The sequence below is a fragment of the Sinocyclocheilus grahami genome, unplaced genomic scaffold (genome assembly GCF_001515645.1).
Source record: "Sinocyclocheilus grahami isolate Dianchi unplaced genomic scaffold, SAMN03320097.WGS_v1.1 scaffold501.1, whole genome shotgun sequence".
NCBI classification, from domain to species: Eukaryota; Metazoa; Chordata; class Actinopteri; order Cypriniformes; family Cyprinidae; genus Sinocyclocheilus; species Sinocyclocheilus grahami.
In genome coordinates, this window is record NW_015505680.1 from 438897 (window position 1) to 458343 (window position 19447).

Below are 19447 nucleotides of genomic sequence, written 5' to 3' on the forward strand. Positions count from 1 at the left end.
TATTTGATCCAGAGCTCCACATTCACACAGGTTTGTCTGTACTGCGTGCAGCCACTTGAGGACTGTCAGCACTGTGTATGTGTTCATGCACCAGCATGTTTGTCCATTCGAGCTATTTATGAGCCACATAATTTATGGATGATTCTCAGGAAATAGTGCCATTTGTGTCTTGTGTCCCTATTTCCTACTACTGACATATTTATCTGGACACTGAACTCAGTCAGGTTATTTGAACTCATTTTGTGTGTAAAAATAAACTTTTTGAAGGTGTCCTTGTTATAGTATAATTACACAAATAAGTACAGAGTAATATTGATTAACAACATTTAATTACTATAGGGTTAGGGTTTGGTTGTCATTACTTGCTTGTAATCATGCATAATTTATTGTTACTAATATAGTAAGTACATTTATAACAAAGACACTATAAAATAAATGTGGTGTCATTTTTAAGATGAATATCAAGATGAATATCAGTAAATGTGTCCCCAATGTCCCCCTTTTTTATTTTATTTTATTTTTTATTTTTTTGTCAAGGAGTGAATGTGGTATAGTGGAATAAATGTGTGGTGCATAACATTATATTCTGTAACATACTGAATGTTACTGTTGGCACAAAACATTTTGAAGACAACAGAACTGATTACATTTACTCAGTTATTATTACTTTTTTAGACTGTAACCATCTTTTTGGGATTTGGATAATGGAACTGGCCACTGAAAAAGCTATATTCAATAATATTTGTTAAGAGACAACATGAAACATTGGACAAAAAAGTGGATAATAAAATCAGTAAATGCTGAAAGCTAGATTCACATGATCCACATGAGCAGCATGGCCCAGTGTGCCTAAACTCCAGTAAATGGCTTTGGCTACTTTGCTTTTTGTCATTTTTCACATGCAAAAAAAAAACATGATTGTAACTAAATAACCATTAAAAAATAGCCCATAAGGAGAGTCCCATATGACATTTTCATTATGGCCTGAGATTTAAGGGCAAGAAACCACTAAAAGAAACACCGTTTCAAAAGTCCCTTGGCTATGTCCAGGTGAGCGTGTGTGTTATCAGACTCATCAGCCAGGGCAGTCTCGGGATAAAGAGTCAAAGAGTCACACAGCTGCCCACAGGCGCCATATTTCAAACATGCCTTCAATAATGAGCTGGGCTGGACCGACCCAGAGCTACAGAGAGGCAACTCACTTAAGAGGTGAAAAAACACATTAATTGACTGAACAAGTTGTCGGTATCCTCCACTATGTGATTACTGAGTACACATGGGGGAGAGCAAGGGGATGAACAGACACGTGTTTTGAGGGATTTCAAAGACTCACAGGACTGTCTACATCAAATCAGAAGTGAATGCTAACCTGCTAAGCTAAAAGACAAACAAACACACATGATTGCCTTTTAAATCTCAATGAATTAGCTCACAGGCCTAAATCAACAGAAAGTTGGTGATCTAAGTGTGTGTGTGTGTGTGTGTGTGTGTGTGTGTGTGTGTGTGTGTGTGTGTGTGTGTGTGTGTAAGGACAGAAGTGAGGTGTTGAGTGGCACATGGGTGTGATATCGTCTGAGGAGCTTTCTTGGTGCTTAGCATACTCATATGAACACTTGGGACATTGCCTTTACAAGAGAGAGATCCAAACAACCAATACACAACATATTATCCACTATATATAGGGGACAGCCTCTTGAAACTCACTCACCTTCCTCTTCATTGCCTGAAGCACATCTGGTGGCACACAAAAGCACAGAAACACACACACACCTCATGTGATTTGTGGGGTTTGAAGTTCCACAAATCAAGCTGTGAGATCAAATCTGACGTGTTAGGAGCCTGACAGCTGTATACTTCAAACAATCCCCAAATTACAGCTCACACCCCTCTTGTAGCTTCACCTCTGCTGGCTTCAGCCAAGCCAGACCGCTTGGACTGTACGTGAATGTAAGTGTGTGTGTGGTTCAGGTATTCCCTACATTATGTGGACAAAATGTCCCCACAAAGATGTCAATATCCAAAATCCTTGTCCTTGTGGGGACATTTTTGGTCCCCATGAGGAAACAAGCTTATAAATCATACAGAATTAAGTTTTTTTGAAAATCTACAAATGTAGAAAGTTTTGTGTGAGGGGCAGGTTTAGGGGTACGGTTAGGGGAAGGGGATAGAAAATACTGTTTGTACAGTATAAAAACCATTACGTCTATGGAATCTCCCCATAAAACATGGAAACCTAACGTGTGTCTGTGTGTGTGTGTGTGTGTGTGTGTGTGTGTGTGTGTGTGTGTGTGTGTGTGTGCGTGTGTTTAAATGAAACATTGCAATTTGTGGAAAGGAGGACCACTCTAACCTGCTATTTAGCAGCAGTCCGGTCAGCTGGATAGGGCAAAAAACAACACAGCTGCTATGAGGTCTCACACATACATACACACACTCACTCGCAGGCAAAGTTTCAATTTCTTGTGTGGTCTTACTCTTCGCAGCTGGTAGAAAAATAAAAACTCACAAAAATGGTCATGACTATTGGAAAACTTACATTCAGTTTAACTGAATTTTTGCTAGAACAATAATGGATATATATACACATATTGCCGTTCAAAAGTTTTATTCATCAAGGATGCATTACATTTTCTATTCATCAAAAAATCCTGAAAAAAATATTTAGCAACACAACTGTTTTCAACATTGATAATAAAGAAATGTTTCTTAAGCACCAAATCATCATATTAGAATAATTTCTGAAGTATCATATGACACTGAAGACTGAGAAGTAATGATGCTGAAAATTCAGCTTTGCATCACAAGAATAAATGCATCACGTTTTTATTATTAAAATAGAAAATATTTATTTTAAACTGTAATAAAATTTCTAAATATTACTGTTTTTACTGTATTTTTAAACAAAAATAAAAATGCAGTCATGGTAAACATATGAAACTTATTTCAAAAACATAAAAAAATTGTACAGACCCCAAACATTTGAACTTTATCTTATGGAAGCTTGTTTCCACCACAGGATAATAAAAGGTAATTGCAAGAGCAGAATCACATACTCAATAACACAATACTCTGTAATACAAAACTCAATATTATCTTTTCATTATGGTTTACTTTGGCAAAATAGCTCTACATGAAACAACGTGTCTTTCATGGCAGTTTGTATGCTCATAAACTTCACTTTTATATCAAATTCAACCTCTTCGTTAACCTTTGACCTCTAACCCCCCATTTACCCCCTCTCCCGTTTGACTTCACCAAGTCATGAACAAGTACAGTATTATCAGAGTGATAAATTGTCCATGAGTAAATCACGCTCAAACAAAGCTTTCATTAAAAAAAGTTTGATTTGTTACAACAAAGGGCTTTTTGGTGAAGATCTCAAATTCATCTGCCTAATCTGGCAATTAGCAGTGTATGTTGAGTGTTTGAAAATCATCTGGCTAATCTGACCATCTGCTTCTTATCAGCGTTTCTTTTATTTATTTTTTAAATGTGTGGATTTATTTATTTATCTAAAGGATCTATTAGAGCAGCAGGCAGCCACATCTCTCCGCAGTCAATCAGATAGCAGCCTACCAACCTCTCTGTGTGTGTGTGTGTGTGTGTGTGTGTGTGTGTGTGTTTAGAAATCCACTAGAGGGCGCAGTCTGATCTGAGGGCCTGCCAGCTTGATTTAAGCAGGAAACTGTCTGTTGTTTTTGCCAGGCTGTCTGCTGTGGGAGTGTGTGGAGTGTTTTAGTTTCTCCCGATATGAAGCATTGAGGTCCAACAAAAACAGCATGCAGAGGAAGGGGTGAGGGGCAGACTGGGGCAGGGCAAAGGATTATGGGGGCACGGAGAGCAACCCAGTCGCCTCCGTGCATAGCAAGAGCTCTTCACTAACTTTATGCAAACTTCAAATTGATCATTTATGACTACAAGTAATATTTCAACCAATATGAATGGCGTGAGTAATAATGCCAAAATATGAACCATGACCTCGCTTATAATAGCTCATCTTTAAAGTAATTTTTCAGTGAGGCATCATTTAACAGCTGTTTTGAGGAGTATTCAAGACACATCCCCTGAGGAATCTGATTTACTAACTTATGATGATCCTTTATAGTATATAATTTAAAACATATATATGTTTTTGCAGTGATGCCATAGAAGATACAATTTGGGTTCCCCAAAGAACCTTTTACTAATCAGCTCTTAACAACTGAATTTTTTTTTAATAATCTAAAAAACATTGTTCCGCTATAAAGAACATTTTCGCCCGATGGAAAGGTTCCATAAATGTTAAAGGTTCTTCCTGGAACCATCAACGCCAAAAAAAAGAACCTGTTTGATATGTATCAACATGGTTTTTTTACTAATAACCAAGACCACCTGAAAGTTTTTGGTTAGTGTCATTTAAAGTGAGTCCTGAATCTAAATCTTGAGATGTTTACGAACCGAAAAAAATATAGATCATACCACAGATGCAGTGTTCTAGAAAGCTCTGATGCCAAAACTGATGCCACAAGATTTCATTCTCATGGGCATGTGCAGACAGTATCCTCAGAATAAAAGGTGAACATCCATTTATTCAAATGTATTCTTTGCCATAGGGGGGGGGGGGGGTGTGGGGGGGGGTGGGTGTGTGTGTGTGTGTGTGTGTGTGTGTGTGTGTGTGTGTGTGTGTGTGTGTGCGGAGGGGGGTGGCTGGAGATAAGGGGTCCGATATATGGGTCCAAAGGGAGGGGTGAGAAGTCTGGAGTTTAAAAAGACAGGGCGCTTCTCTCCCTCACACAGACGCGCTTCAGCTTCCAGTGAGGGAAACTTACCTCAGACTCCTGTTTCAGGCAAAAGAATCCAACCATTCCCACTGAACTCTATAAAAGTAAGACCAGACGTTCGGATAAAACTGCACAAGGAAACTGACGGACTCCAAACTAAAGCGCCCTCACCAAATGGAGCCAATAACGTCGGAATACGTCGACTCCTACGACTACTATGAAGATAACGAGACTGCGTGCGACTACTCCGAGTGGGAGCCGTCTTATTCTCTCATTCCCGTGCTGTACATGCTCATTTTCATCCTCGGGCTCTCCGGGAACGGCGTGGTTATCTTCACCGTCTGGCGCGCCAAATCCAAACGGCGCGCGGCAGATGTTTACATCGGTAACCTGGCGCTCGCGGACCTGACGTTCGTCATCACGCTGCCGCTGTGGGCTGTGTACACCGCGCTGGGCTACCACTGGCCGTTCGGCGTGGCTCTCTGCAAGATCAGCAGCTATGTGGTGCTAGTCAACATGTACGCAAGCGTCTTCTGCCTGACCTGTCTGAGTTTTGACCGCTACCTTGCCATCGTCCACTCTCTGTCCAGCGGGCGGCTCCGGTCCCGGGCCACCATGCTGGCGTCGCTGGGTGCCATCTGGTTCCTCTCGTGCCTGCTGGCCGTGCCAACTCTCCTGTTCCGCACTACGGTGAATGACGCCGGGAACAACCGCACCACCTGTGCGATGGACTTCAGTCTGGTCACTCTCAATCAGCATCACGAATCCCTTTGGATTGCAGGTCTAAGCCTTTCGTCCTCCGCTCTTGGTTTTCTTCTGCCTTTCTTGGCCATGACTGTCTGCTACTGCTTCATCGGCTGCACGGTCACCCGGCATTTCAGCCACCTGCGCAAGGAAGACCAGAAGAAGCGTCGTCTCCTGAAGATCATCACTACCTTGGTGGTGGTTTTTGCATTCTGCTGGACGCCTTTCCATGTGCTGAAGAGCATGGATGCGCTGTCCTACCTAGACCTGGCACCCACCTCGTGCGGCTTCCTAAACTTTCTGCTTCTGGCTCATCCGTATGCCACATGCCTGGCATACGTCAACAGCTGTCTCAACCCATTCCTCTATGCCTTCTTTGACCTGCGCTTCCGCTCGCAGTGCCTGTGTCTGCTGAACCTGAAGAAGGCCATGCATGGGCACATGAGCTCCATGTCTTCAACCCTCAGTGCCCAGACTCAAAAGTCGGAGGTGCAGTCGTTGGCCACCAAAGTGTGACGGAACGATATGAGAAGAACAGAAATCATGAAGTTGAAGGAAAAAAACATTGGGTTGAGGGGTTATAAAAGTGGGAATCTATAATTGACGGCTGGTCCGTTCTGATGTGGTGAACTGGTGGACTTTGGAGAAAATATTTCTCTATTTTTGTAAATAACACTCATAGTTTGGTGTACTCTACTGTATTCATGGATGGATTGCTGGAATGATGTGACTTTGTGTGTATGCATGTGTGAATTCATGTTCGTTGACATCTATTCGTCGACTTTGACTCGCTCAAAACACGCACACGCAGAACTATTCAAGCAAACAGGAGGCCAGTTTTCTCGAAAAACATTCAAAGTGACCACAGTGATGCTGCACTGAGGATGAACTTGCTTGTGCTGCTGTGAGAGTGTGTGATGGTGTTGAAGCCTATATACACTGGTGTAGAGATGCAAATTGTACAGTATTTTCATACTATTTCTTTCTGCTAAGTTGCAATGTTCAGACATGTTCACATTCAGTATTTGTAGCACTTGTTAAAAGGAGATATAAAAATTATAATTTTCGTTAAACTCTGTGATGTGAATGTGTGTGTTTTTTGATGAGCGAATCAGAGTGTGTGTGTGTGTGAGAGAGAGAGAGCGAGAGAGAGAGAGAGAGAGAGTGTGTTCCAGTGCAAAGGTGATGCTGCTTGATTAGATAGTTTAAAGTGCAGACAGAGAGTCAGGGTTTGGAGGGGTGGGCAGACAGACAGATGGCTGGTGACAAATGTCTCTGGGAAAAAAAGAAGACAAGTGGAGGAAGGGAACAAATTTGGGGGTGTAAATAGGGATATATTCATGAAATTATGTTATATTTTTGAAATTTCTGTAACTAACTACTGCTACTGTATTAAATATGTTCCTTAAATACAATATCGTCTTCGCGTCATTACACCTGATTATGGGTATGCATTGGTGTGTGCAATACAGTTTAAAGGGAGTTAACATTAATAGTCCATCCATCCATTTTTCAAACCACTTGTGAAAAATAAGTGTGTTTAATTGTATTGAATGTGCACTTGTAGTGTACTTCAAATCTTAAAAGTATATTTAAAAAATACTGTACTTGAAAATAATATAATAATAATGGATCAAAGGCCATTTAAGAAAGTACACTTTCACGACTGTGTTTCATAACACACTTGAGTGCATTTGTTTTTAAAAACCATACTTTGTAAAAATGTCAAACTAAAGGTTTTATTTGAAAGTACATTTTAAATCATTATGTTTTATTAATATTATTTTGTTTTGCTTTAAAGTACACTTATTTGTATATGTTGACTAACCACCGTAATGCACATGTAAAGTGCTTGATTATAATATGACTGTATGGTGTTATTTGACATTACATTGAAAATTAATATATTAATATGTAATTAATATATCATTTATTAAAAGTATGCTAAAGTGTACATCTTTTTCACAAAAGGATGTAGGGCTGCAGTACATTGATAGCACTGTATCTAAATTAATTCTTGCGTGAGTATGTTTGAATGTGTCAAAACAACAAAAACGCATAAAACTCAAAAAAGTACCTCTGGAATCCAGGGTTGTAGATGGACTAAAATGTTTGGTGAACAGTGTTGTGAGTTTCAAATATTTAAATAAAAATATATATATCTTGAAATAAAATAAGAGAAATCGATGTAAAGGGTGGGGTGATCCGCCCATTAAAGACCAGTCTTACAGACACATGTAAAGTGCTTGATTATAATATAACTGTATGGTGTTATTTGACATTACATTGAAAATTAATATATTAATATGTAATTAATATATCATTTATTAAAAGTATGCTAAAGTGTACATCTTTTTCACAAAAGGATGTAGGGCTGCAGTACATTGATAGCACTGTATCTAAATTAATTCTTGCGTGAGTATGTTTGAATGTGTCAAAACAACAAAAACGCATAAAACTCAAAAAAGTACCTCTGGAATCCAGGGTTGTAGATGGACTAAAATGTTTGGTGAACAGTGTTGTGAGTTTCAAATATTTAAATAAAAAATATATATATCTTGAAATAAAATAAGAGAAATCGATGTAAAGGGTGGGGTGATCCGCCCATTAAAGACCAGTCTTACAGAACTGGAACATACACACACACACACACACACACACACACACATAACATATGGTCTAATTAATAGTGACATTGTGAGGCCCCTATGACTCCAAAAGAATGAAACACGATGGGCACATATCTGTTTGAAGCCAATTTGGGGCAAGTGAAAAATTTATTTTGAAAAGATGACCGTTAAAGAAGGGGGAAAGGGACACGACACACACACACACATACAAGGACATCAACCAATAACAACAGAACTGACATGACCAATAGGATCCAGACACTTTCAGATCAAAGTGAGCAGAGAAACGAATAAACGGACAGAGTAACAGAAAACGAAGAACTTGAGCACTGGCTAAAGAGTTCCCATGATAAATATTGGCTGATTGCTTTTGGCAGACTGTCTGATCTACACACTGTCTGGAAGAGAGATATGATGAGGTAATCTCATTATCTGGATAAACCGGACCAGTGATCTCATCTAAAAAAAAAAAACCTTGCAAACCGTAAAAGCCCAATGTGCTCTTTTTTCACAAATGCACAAAATGAGTGACAGTTTAATGTAATTGTATAAAGTAAATGCAGATTGACTTTAGTATATTTACATGTAATCAATGCTTTTATCCACAGCGATTTAAAAATGAGGAACATCAAAGCAATTTATCTTAAGAACAAACCATATTTGAAGTCCACAATACCGAGTTTTACACACGCTTTAGCAAAACTGATATGCATAAGAAAGTAGAGAAAAAGAACATCACGTGATGTGGTAAATACGCCTATATAAAATGTATGTGAATTTGATGTTGAATGTAAAGGATTATGTGTTAAAGGTTCTCAGTTACATTCAGATCTAATGGGAATCTCATGTTTCAGGGCCTTTGTGGAAAGCATAACAAACCAAGCCTTCCAAAAGGCGTTTCAAATGAAAAGCTAATCACAACACACTTTTCTTCACTCCTTTGAAAAAACTTCCAGCACCCATTCACCACCCCAACTGCACATTTACTTCATTAATTAGGTCCAAGGGGAAATAAGTCTCATGCTTCTGCCCATAGAGACTGTAAGATAAACCAGTGAATTATCATTTTTCCCATAGAATAATAGGTGAGTTGAACATGTGGACCTGAGAAAAATCTCATGCTGAACATTTTGATGATTTTGCAGTGGCCTTTCAGTCAGATTTTCAAATACAGAAATACAATCACATTCAAATAGCCTCTCTGTGAAAACAGCAGCAGGTGCTGCGCTACTATAGTGCTTGAGTGTGTAGCCAGGGCTGTTTAAAACCATTAACCTTGTCACAAAGTAAGATTATGATATACATGCATGTATGTGTCCCAGCTGCTAACCTTCATAATAAAGAGCAGAAGTGCATACCCTCTGTCATCACTACTCACCCTCGCTAATATCCCCCAGTCCTCGACAGGTGTGTTTCCTCACTGGCTATTGCAGTCACTTGGGCATCCTGTGTCATGCCTTCAAACTCAAACTGAACAAATGTCCACATGCACCGCAATGGACAGACCTCAGGAGGCTTGGGTGCACTCTATCTGACCGTATTCTCATTCCTGGAAAAAAATGTTAACTGAATGAAGTACTGCAATGCAAGGTCATTATATTTAGTTGTGTCGATATGTTTTATATTAAAATGTTTCCTCCATGTTGTATCAAACTATGGAAATCAAAAAAAAAAACATTATATCTCACATTTGCAACTTTATTTCTTATGGCTTTATATTTTCCACTTGTCACTTTAAATTGCTTTCACACTTATGATGGTTTGGTCCAAACCAGATTTGTATTGCTCCCCCCTACACCATGATCCTGCAATACTGGAGACTGCAGTTTCAGACCACATTTTAGGACTGCATTTCTAGGACCTGAATTTTTTTTTTTTTGCATGTACTAGCAGTTTATACTATTTTATGGCACTTGATATTCAATTCTGTATTTGTAATATTAGGAATGATTTGCTGGTTTAATTGTCTAAATGTAATTGACATATTCTCCTAGCCAAGCCCTAACTCTAACCGTTGGTAACCCTCTTAAAGATTTAAACAAATTTATTTCAATTGTCTGTTTATTGATTGTGTGCGACCTCCAGACATGTTCACAAGTCCCCAAGGTCCAGGTTTCTGCTTCATTAGCAGTCTGGTGTGCAGCCCGCTTGACAAAGTGCAGTAAATGGTAAAAGTGTTTGTGCAGTAAAGTAGCGGGTTTATGATTACGATAATAAATAAATGAGTAAATAATATGATAAGAAATACCAGTTTGCAACATCAAGCAGCAGTATGAACGGCTGAAATGTTTTAAAAGGCCATGCTTGCTCTTACGTTAAAAAATAATGTTGAAGGATAATAAAAATAATAATAATAATAATTTAAAAAATGACTCATTTTTGTTTGTATCAGTTTTAAATGAACTCTTCTTGAGTTGGAGTAAAAGAGTTGCCTAGTCACAAAAAAAATTAGGATCCTAGAAATAGGTTCCTGAAACTGCAGCGTCTGGTATTGCAGAATTATACTATTGCCTCCACTTGCTCCACTGGATCCCACTGGCCTTTTTTGATTCAGAACTATGAAAGCTGCATCTGCTTACCCCTATTGCTAGGTAACAACTACAGGAGAACATGGCAAAAAAAAAAATCCAAATAATATTTTTCACATTATAATTCTATAAACATTTGTGTTTTATTGTCAGGCCTAATGCTGCTGTCATACTGAGTTCCCTTTCATGGGAACTTCGAACTGCGTCCTCTAGGGGTCGCTATGGGGAACGCCTCGTCGTGACCCGTGTCTGAAGCATACATTGAAAAAACACCACCTCGTTGGCCGGCGACAGCCATGACGTCACTACCGGTGCGACTCCAGTATAAATCGGCGCCGGGAGCTACACATCATTCTCTTCTTCGTCTTCATTGACTGTTCTGTTTGAAGCGTGCATTTTCAAGGAAAAAGTAAGAGCTATCTATTTATTATGGCGAGCACTAGTAGAGCATTTAGAAGGTGTGTGAGTTATCTTCCAGTTTTAAGGACAGACAGACACCAACTGTTCTCATCATGTACCCGCACACACTCACATACAGAACGCAGACAGTGAGTGTGAAGTCAATAACACAATGTGTCTGGCCTAGCTGAACACCAGACTCGACAATGGAGCCTCTCATCTATCAAAACACAGAGGCCATCTTTGAGCAGAGCTTTGCTACAGGACACATAGTCACACAGGAGAACATCCTCATGAGTGAAAAAACAATGCCAGTCGAGTCTAGTGTCTACCGTTACTGTGTGATGGAGCGCAGAGCTCGCTGAGAATGTGTAACACATTAGCTCCTGGGTTTGCCTTGCGTGTGAGAATTACACAACTGTCTATGTGACAGAAGAGAGTGATGTCTACACTGGGAATTTCTATAGTGGTTTTCCCAGATAAATCACGTATGACGTTTGGCATCAGATCAAGTCTCTAAACTAAGCCAGATGGGTCTTACGTCAGTCTTTTTGATATCGCAGGTTCGTTATTTGCGTTTAGTCAAAAAATCATCCTTACTGCCTCCCTGTTGTGATGTGTTCTCATAAAATTTCAACTTCTTTCTATTCTGAAACCCACTTGTCTGCTATTGTATATTCCATTATTCATGATTTCATAATCTCTGTTTATACCTTGAACCTCTTGTGAAACTTTTTACCCACTTTTCTCTCATCTCCTCTTTGTTCACCCCTGTGGTTTGGGGTCTTTTGAAGTTTAGTGTGATTTCTCCTCCTCCTCTGTTTAGGCAGTAATGAGCTCTGGCAGAAAAAAAGAAAGCATTAGCCTGAGGATAAACATTTCACTAAAGAGAAGTTATTCACAAAGAGTATATATGTCTAGGAGTGGTTTTACAGTGTACCCATCTACTACTACTAAAGCCAATTTCAGATCCTTAAAATATGAACATTTTAACTGAATTATTATTATTGAATTGAATTATTATTGTTGTTATTGTTAATATTTTTATTAGAAGATGTTATTTTAAACAACTTTGCCAAAAGACCAGATGAGAAAATCTTTACAACAACAAAAAATACAAAATGTTTCAAATGCTGAATCATTTGCTGGCTCATGTACAACATGTCTACACTGTAAAAATAATAATAATAATAATAATACATTTCTAACAGTTTCTGAGTTAAATGTTTTTTCAGTGTAGTCAGCCAGTGAATCTTTCTTTGCGTTAAACTACTACTAAAGCCAATTTCAGATCCTTAAAATATGAACATTTTAACTGAATTATTATTATTGAATTGAATTATTATTGTTGTTATTGTTAATATTTTTATTAGAAGATGTTATTTTAAACAACTTTGCCAAAAGACCAGATGAGAAAATCTTTACAACAACAAAAAATACAAAATGTTTCAAATGCTGAATCATTTGCTGGCTCATGTACAACATGTCTACACTGTAAAAAAAATAAAATAAATAATAATAATACATTTCTAACAGTTTCTGAGTTAAATGTTTTTTCAGTGTAGTCAGCCAGTGAATCTTTCTTTGCGTTAAACTGTTAGAAACAATCTACCAAAGCCTGAAATTTGAACATTTTACAGCTATTTCGTAGTGTTTATGTTTATGTCCTGAAAATTTGATTCAGGGAATATATGACTTGAGCATTTGAAAAAATCTTGCGTGTGAGTTTGCAGTGTTGTGTGACACAGGATGTTTATTAAACCTGTTTTTAACAGATGATATAAGAAGTTACAGTAAAGTCAGAAACACGCACTCTCTCTTTACACAGGTGTCTAATCTTTCATTCAAGAATTCATATTTGGCTCCAGCTGCAGAGGCTGTTTATTGCCTAAGCTTGTATGGCAAGTCTAAGGGGTCAAACCTGCTTTATGACAATTCTCAGGGTTACCCTGCTTTTCATTTCTAAAAGTTTTATTTTGAGTGCCCACTGCAGCTATTCAGACAAATCTTTTGAAGAAAAGCAATTGAAAGCAAAGCAATTGAAGAAATGGTTATTTGGATGAGTGATATCCATAGTAATGGAGGAGACAAGCAATACACACAGCTGATGTTGATGATCCTGTTACACAATGTCAAAACCAAAGTAAAAGCACGCTGTTGAACGTGTATATTCTTTACAACTCCCGGTGACCACACCCAGAGAGGACCAAACTGTCCATGTGTGAATTCACATCAGACAAAGACTAAAGTGGCCCCTCCATTCAAGTGCTGACAAAAGCTAACTAAACTTGTTTGCACTGTCCTTCATTCAAGTTCAGTGTAGTTTTCCAAGCAACATTTGAGGTGTTTGGCCAATAAAAGATAATATATAGTACCAGCAAGCTGAACAATAACCATGTTGCACATCACAATCACCATTCACTCATCCCTCATTCAGTTCCTTTTCTGTTGCATGGAAGAAAACAGATGTTTGGAGTGACATAAATTGAGAAAGGATTTTTGTAATATTGCAATATTTTTTCTTATGCAAGAACTTTATTGAACAGTGGAAAGTTGGCCGGGTACAATAATGAAAATTTCTTAGCTAGACAACAGACACGCATCATAAAAGAAAATGAGGAACAGTAAATAAGTAAATACATACAGACATACATACATACATAGAGGAAAGAAAAGTAAAAAAAAATACTAATAATAATTCATGAATCTTCATTCATTTAAGCAATAAGAAATGACACAGTTCCTTGAAAAATATGTAGAAATTTGGCAACACTTTTCAGGAATCTATTCTTATATATAAATATACCAACGATCACATTTTCTTTTCTTTTTTTCTTTTTTTAATTGGGACAAATCCATCAAATTCAGGTAATAACCAGAAATGCAAATCCTCCCAAAAAGGCAAAAGTACATTTAAAATTATATCATTAAATTTACATTTTGAACAAAAAACCTCATAAGGCATAATTGTCTTAATTTCTTTATTTGTAAAATACAAAATTATTACAGACTTATTCGTAATTTAATTTGGGATTTGTAACTTTTTTGTGCACACACACAAAAAAAACGAATATACACAATATAAAAACACAGCTTCCAAGTATGATGCTGTTGGGCTGTGTGTGTGCATACGTGTCTCTGTGTTTGTGATAACACCAGGAGGGGAGAGTCTCGGACTGCCCTGAAAACAGGCAGGTCTTCTTCTCACATTGTGCTTCTTAATGGATTAGACATGCTGTTTCCCCAGGATGCTACAACTGGGTCAGGATTTGACCAGTTAAAGTTAATGTGCAAGACATGCACATGCAGCACTACTGCAGTCACAACACTTTCAGAATTCCACCATGCAGCCACAATCAGAAGTAAACAAATCTGCACAAAGTATTAAATGAAACAATTTTATGAAACATTAAACATAAGGAGAATAAACCCCAGTCTGTCTGTTTCTCTTTCACTGGAGGGAGATGTGGCTGCATCCGATGGTGATTTTGGCGGGAGGATGTGGTGGTTTTATATGAGTGTGTCTGTATGAGTGCCCAGCTGGACTGGCAGTGAGAGCAGAATCATTTAGCTCTCTAACGGGCAGCCAGGGATGGGCGGCACGCACAATGCCATCCTCTCACGAGCACCTAAACGGCCTCTTTGTAGCTCCAGGAGGAAGGATGAGTCGTCTCTGCATCCAGATCCGGCCTGGCACACTCCAACACACACTCACATACAGGTGTTCAAACGGACAAAATTTGTGCTATTGCATTCCTCAAGTCTCCTCTTGCTTGCTAACAAAAATTGGGTCAACACCTTTATTAAACTCTTTAAAATATAAACATTTCAAAGGTAGGTTTTAACACAGATGCATCAGCAGAACCATTCTGGGTTCCCCAAAAGCATTGTTAAAAGAACCATTTTGTTCTTCATTTGAATACAATTTTTATCATCCTTAATAGCCTTTTACACTATAAAGAACCGTTAGTTGAATTAAAGACTGAATTAAAGGTTCCTCATGGAACCATAATAGATACCAATAAAGAACCTTTATTTTTAACAGTGCACGGTGTATATTTCATTGTATTGGAATATTTTTTCTCATGAAACTGTACAGATATTTTCATACCAAGAATCAATATTTCAATTTTAATTTTCTACATCAAATTTTAAGTTAATTATTTAACACTGACCATGCACCATTAGTTTATCTGGCCAAAATCTCAAAAAGAGCAAAGAATAGAATTACACAAAGCATCTAATGCAAATGAAAAAGAATAAAAGATTTGCAGCCCTAATTAACACATTAGATATTTCTGGGACAAATTTGTACCAAGAAGTGAGTTAAATCTGAAAATTTGGTAAATCTGTAATTTGTCCTAATTTGAAAAGAAAAAAATGTATTATATTTATATAAAAACAATACAAGTCTATGGCAGGGATTTTCAATCTTTAGATGCCACAGACCCTCAAATATGATCCTGGTGTGAGGAACCCCCATACTAAAATTGAAAAAGCATCTATATTAAAGACCCAATTTATACTGTGAAAAATATTATAATTATGCTTAAATTATTATTTGGAAAATATTTAGTTTCTATTATGGTACATTATTATGTTACTTTGGTTCTGTACTCTTAGATGTATTCTTTCTTTATTCAAATTTAGTGTATTTTTTTTTTAATTATCCATTTATTTGGAACGTTAGGTAGTTTTAATCTTATTTTTTTATTTTTTCTTGTTTTTCTCTAAAATTTTCCTGGACCCCCTAGCACTCATTTGCAGCCCCTGGAGGTCCACGGACCCCAGTTTGAAAAACCCTGGCCTATGGAATGTCCCCATTTAAATAAACGTGTGTGTGTGTTTGATCTGGTTGGAGCAAAACTGACTGGAGCTCTTTTGCAGTCTTTTACTTCTCACCTCACTTTCTTCATCTGTCACCTAGCAGACATCTCTTTCCCTTCACACACACACAAATAGACACACACTTCTACCTCATCTGGCCATTGCTGTGAATTCTCTGCCTGTAACAACAAACCACCATTCCCCACTTCCTCCTGACAGGTGCTCCCAATGAAAAGACCTCCAGTGTGAGAGATGCATGGCGCCCCATCAAAGCTATAGAGTGACGGGAAGTGAGCAGAAACAGAGAGAGAGAGAGAGAGAGAGAGAGAGAGAGAGAGAGAGAGATGACCCTCTGAATGTCCTGAGAAGCAAAGCAGCATACAAACACAGTCACGCTTAAGTTAACAGAGACATCACTGACCGCCCTGAGCATCATTTCAGGGTCTATACACAACCGAGCAAACACAATGAAGCAGTCATGAACTCAGGCTCACCTGCACCTCCAGCAGCTAGACCCAGAGTATCAGCCAGGAGCCAAAGAATAAGCTACACGCCATATGTCAAGTCAAGTCAAGTCACCTTTATTTATATAGCGCTTTTAACAATACAGATTGTGTCAAAGCAACTGAACAGCATTAATTAGGAAAATAGTGTCAATAATGCAAAATGACAATAGTAAACACTAATTTTTCAGTTAAAGACATATATTATATGTCACATATAATAAGACAGCAACACAAAAACTGAAACTAATACTGTTCATTATTATCCACAAAATATATTAATAGATACAGAGGGGAAGTTTCCTGAGGTATATTTTCAGGCTTAGATCAAATACACAAGATACTGAGGTCTTTTGGAGGTCTTGCTCTTTATGAACCTGCCATCTGCTGATGAAAGCCATGTATTACAAGTTGTAGTAGTCTATTTTATAATCAGTCAAGAAGACTTTCATGTTTCACCTTGAACATTTTTTCGTTTTATTTAATGATATCAACCCTGGAGAGAAGATTTATATTCGTATTTCTTGCATTCATCTCTTCCTGCTATGCAGTTGAGAAATGATGCATCCAAATTTAACCTCTTAAGACCCGAGAAAAGATTTTTAGGGGGAAAAAGGTTTTTTTTCATGTCTTTACATTGTTTAGAATGTAAAAAAAAAAAAAAATTGTAAAAAATGATATTTCATTCATGTTAAGTAATTTTTTTTAAAATAAAAAGGCATGAATGAACATGCACAGGCAAAAACAATAGATTTTTTTAAATCACCAATACATTTTTAGTTTTCAGGATTTGTTTTATTACCAAACTTTTGATTGATGATTCTCAACAATTTTATAACAGAATGATTTGATATACCATTTTTCTTTCTGCAAAATGTGTGTAAAATGGCCATAAACGGGTTTTCTCATTATTTACAATGTATCTATAAACTAAATCTAATTTGCATATTAATGTGTTTTTGGGGCAACATGTTATGAAAAAAGAAGTGTAATAATGGGAGTAAGATTTTCATAATAATATAAAATATTTCATAGTCAGACATATTTGAAGACCAAGGAGAGGGAGTGGTCATAGTGAAACATCCAAACATTTAGTATCTCTGAAAAGCCCTGAATGTGCTCAGTACAGGACGTCCAGACTTAAAACTGTGGCATGTATAGTCTCAGAGAAATACACCAAAATATAATGTCCTCATATGAGGTCACAGGGTCTCAGGAGGTTAAAACATAAAATATTTTTTGTCTTCCTGAATATGTTCCCAGTAGTCTTATTATTTTTGATCATAGTTTCAGTAAGTGTAATCACGCCATTGTCTCACTGCATTTAAAAAACATATTGTATTCACTTACCTTAGGCTACCTACGATGGACAGAAAAGAGTTGATAACTTTAGATGTTCAGTTGTCCTCCTCAAGGGGGCGCATGGAACTCAGAAAGCCAAATCCTCCATTGCACTGCATGCAAAATACTTTTTTGGACATTTTATATTTTTTCTTGTTCCATAGTGCGTATTGTGCGCTAGTAGTCAGACTTGATAAAGATAAGGATCTACTGACCCGCAAAAACACGCCTGTGTAGCACAAATGCTCTGTTTGCCCCATCAAGAGTGGATCTAATTAGAGACGAGATTCAAAAGGGCATTTGAAATTATTTCCTTTTTAATGTTTTAAAATTCGACTCGGCTTACTCTCTTAAAACTGTTCTTACACAAGAAACAGTCAGCACTTTTTTCACTTACACATTTTTATTAGGCAAATGCACATTTTCTATTTGACATATACTTTGACCAAAAAAAGGTACAATAAAATAAAACATCACCTCCCAAATCTGGCATCTTATAAAATCAAGAAATATGAAAATAAGGCTTTGTTTAACCTTTAAGTGGGGGATATTTAAAAGATTCACAAACAATAGCACCCCAGATACTCACAGGGTCAAATTGAATCTGTATATAAAATATAAAATAAATACTTTCCTATGAAATGGCGCAGAAACAAAAAGTGTCTGCCAGTAAAACAGTATCAGTAAAATATATCTAGTTTTAGAAATTGTGGATAGTACCTTCTTGTCACAAGGACAAAAATAGATTTTTCAATGATGAAACACAACTTCACAAGTTAATTAGCAACTGTTGTAATATCAGAGGATATAAGATGTATACACACAATCGGAGGTGGCCTGAATAATTCGAAACATTAAAATATCTTCCAAATAGTCTAAACATGACTGCTCGTCTTTTATTTAATTATAACTTTACAGTGGGTGTGCAAAATACCTATAAAAGATCTTACTCTTAATACAAGTCTATATTTGTAAACAAATTATACCAGTATAATTCAATAGCCTCTTCACAGCAAATGGCTTTTTAAAATATCTATTTTAAAAAATAACAAGTCCACATTTTTGTGTTCACACAATCAAAACATGCTGAACAAACAAAGAAAAAGAAAATATACAATATTTATAATATACATTTGAGCTGAATCACAAAATATCATTTACAAATATTGCAGCAATTTTAAAAAAAAGTGAGTTTTAGGAAAACCAAATGTTATTTTCAATGACACATTCATGCTGCGTTTTAAATAAAAACGTAAGTATGACACTTTATGTCACATCCAGGGTAAAACTGTAACTGCGCAATGTTGATAAAATATTTAGACTTAGGCTTTATGCAGTTAAACTGACACAAAAAGAAAATGAATCTATAATACTGAAAAACATTTTAACTATGCATTTGGGTGTAAAAATTTGGACTAACAGTAAATGGAAATACTGAACTAGAACAACCAAACAGCTCTTGCAAACATGTTGGCGTCACTATTCAATCAACTATCAAATCATAATTAAAAAAAAGGCCTAACCCTTTATTATTTTGCCTTTGAATCCTGCAGCTATATTCATTTTCTAAGCTGGAAGCATCCAAACTGCTGAAAACAAACTTAAAACTTGAGCAAGACAACCAGACAACTAACAGCAGCAGGGAAGGGAGGGGATCAAAACTGTTTATTTATGTTATTTTAATTTTAACATTAATGTTATGCTTTAATGTTATT

The 19447-nt window shown here is 37.0% G+C and overlaps 1 protein-coding gene across 1 annotated transcript; it reads left to right on the top strand.

The window, feature by feature from the left end:
• Positions 1 to 4784: 4784 nt before the first annotated feature.
• LOC107554406 (apelin receptor A-like) lies at positions 4785 to 6563 on the top strand. Its single transcript, XM_016236894.1, has one exon. It carries the CDS (start codon positions 4935 to 4937, stop codon positions 6018 to 6020), a length of 1086 nt encoding a protein of 361 aa, XP_016092380.1. The 5' UTR covers positions 4785 to 4934; the 3' UTR covers positions 6021 to 6563.
• The last annotated feature ends 12884 nt before the right edge of the window (positions 6564 to 19447 follow it).

Excerpts from the sequence above, each read along its gene's own strand:
- LOC107554406 (XM_016236894.1), top strand. The coding sequence starts at position 4,935 with ATGGAGCCAATAACGTCGGAATACGTCGACTCCTACGACTACTATGAA.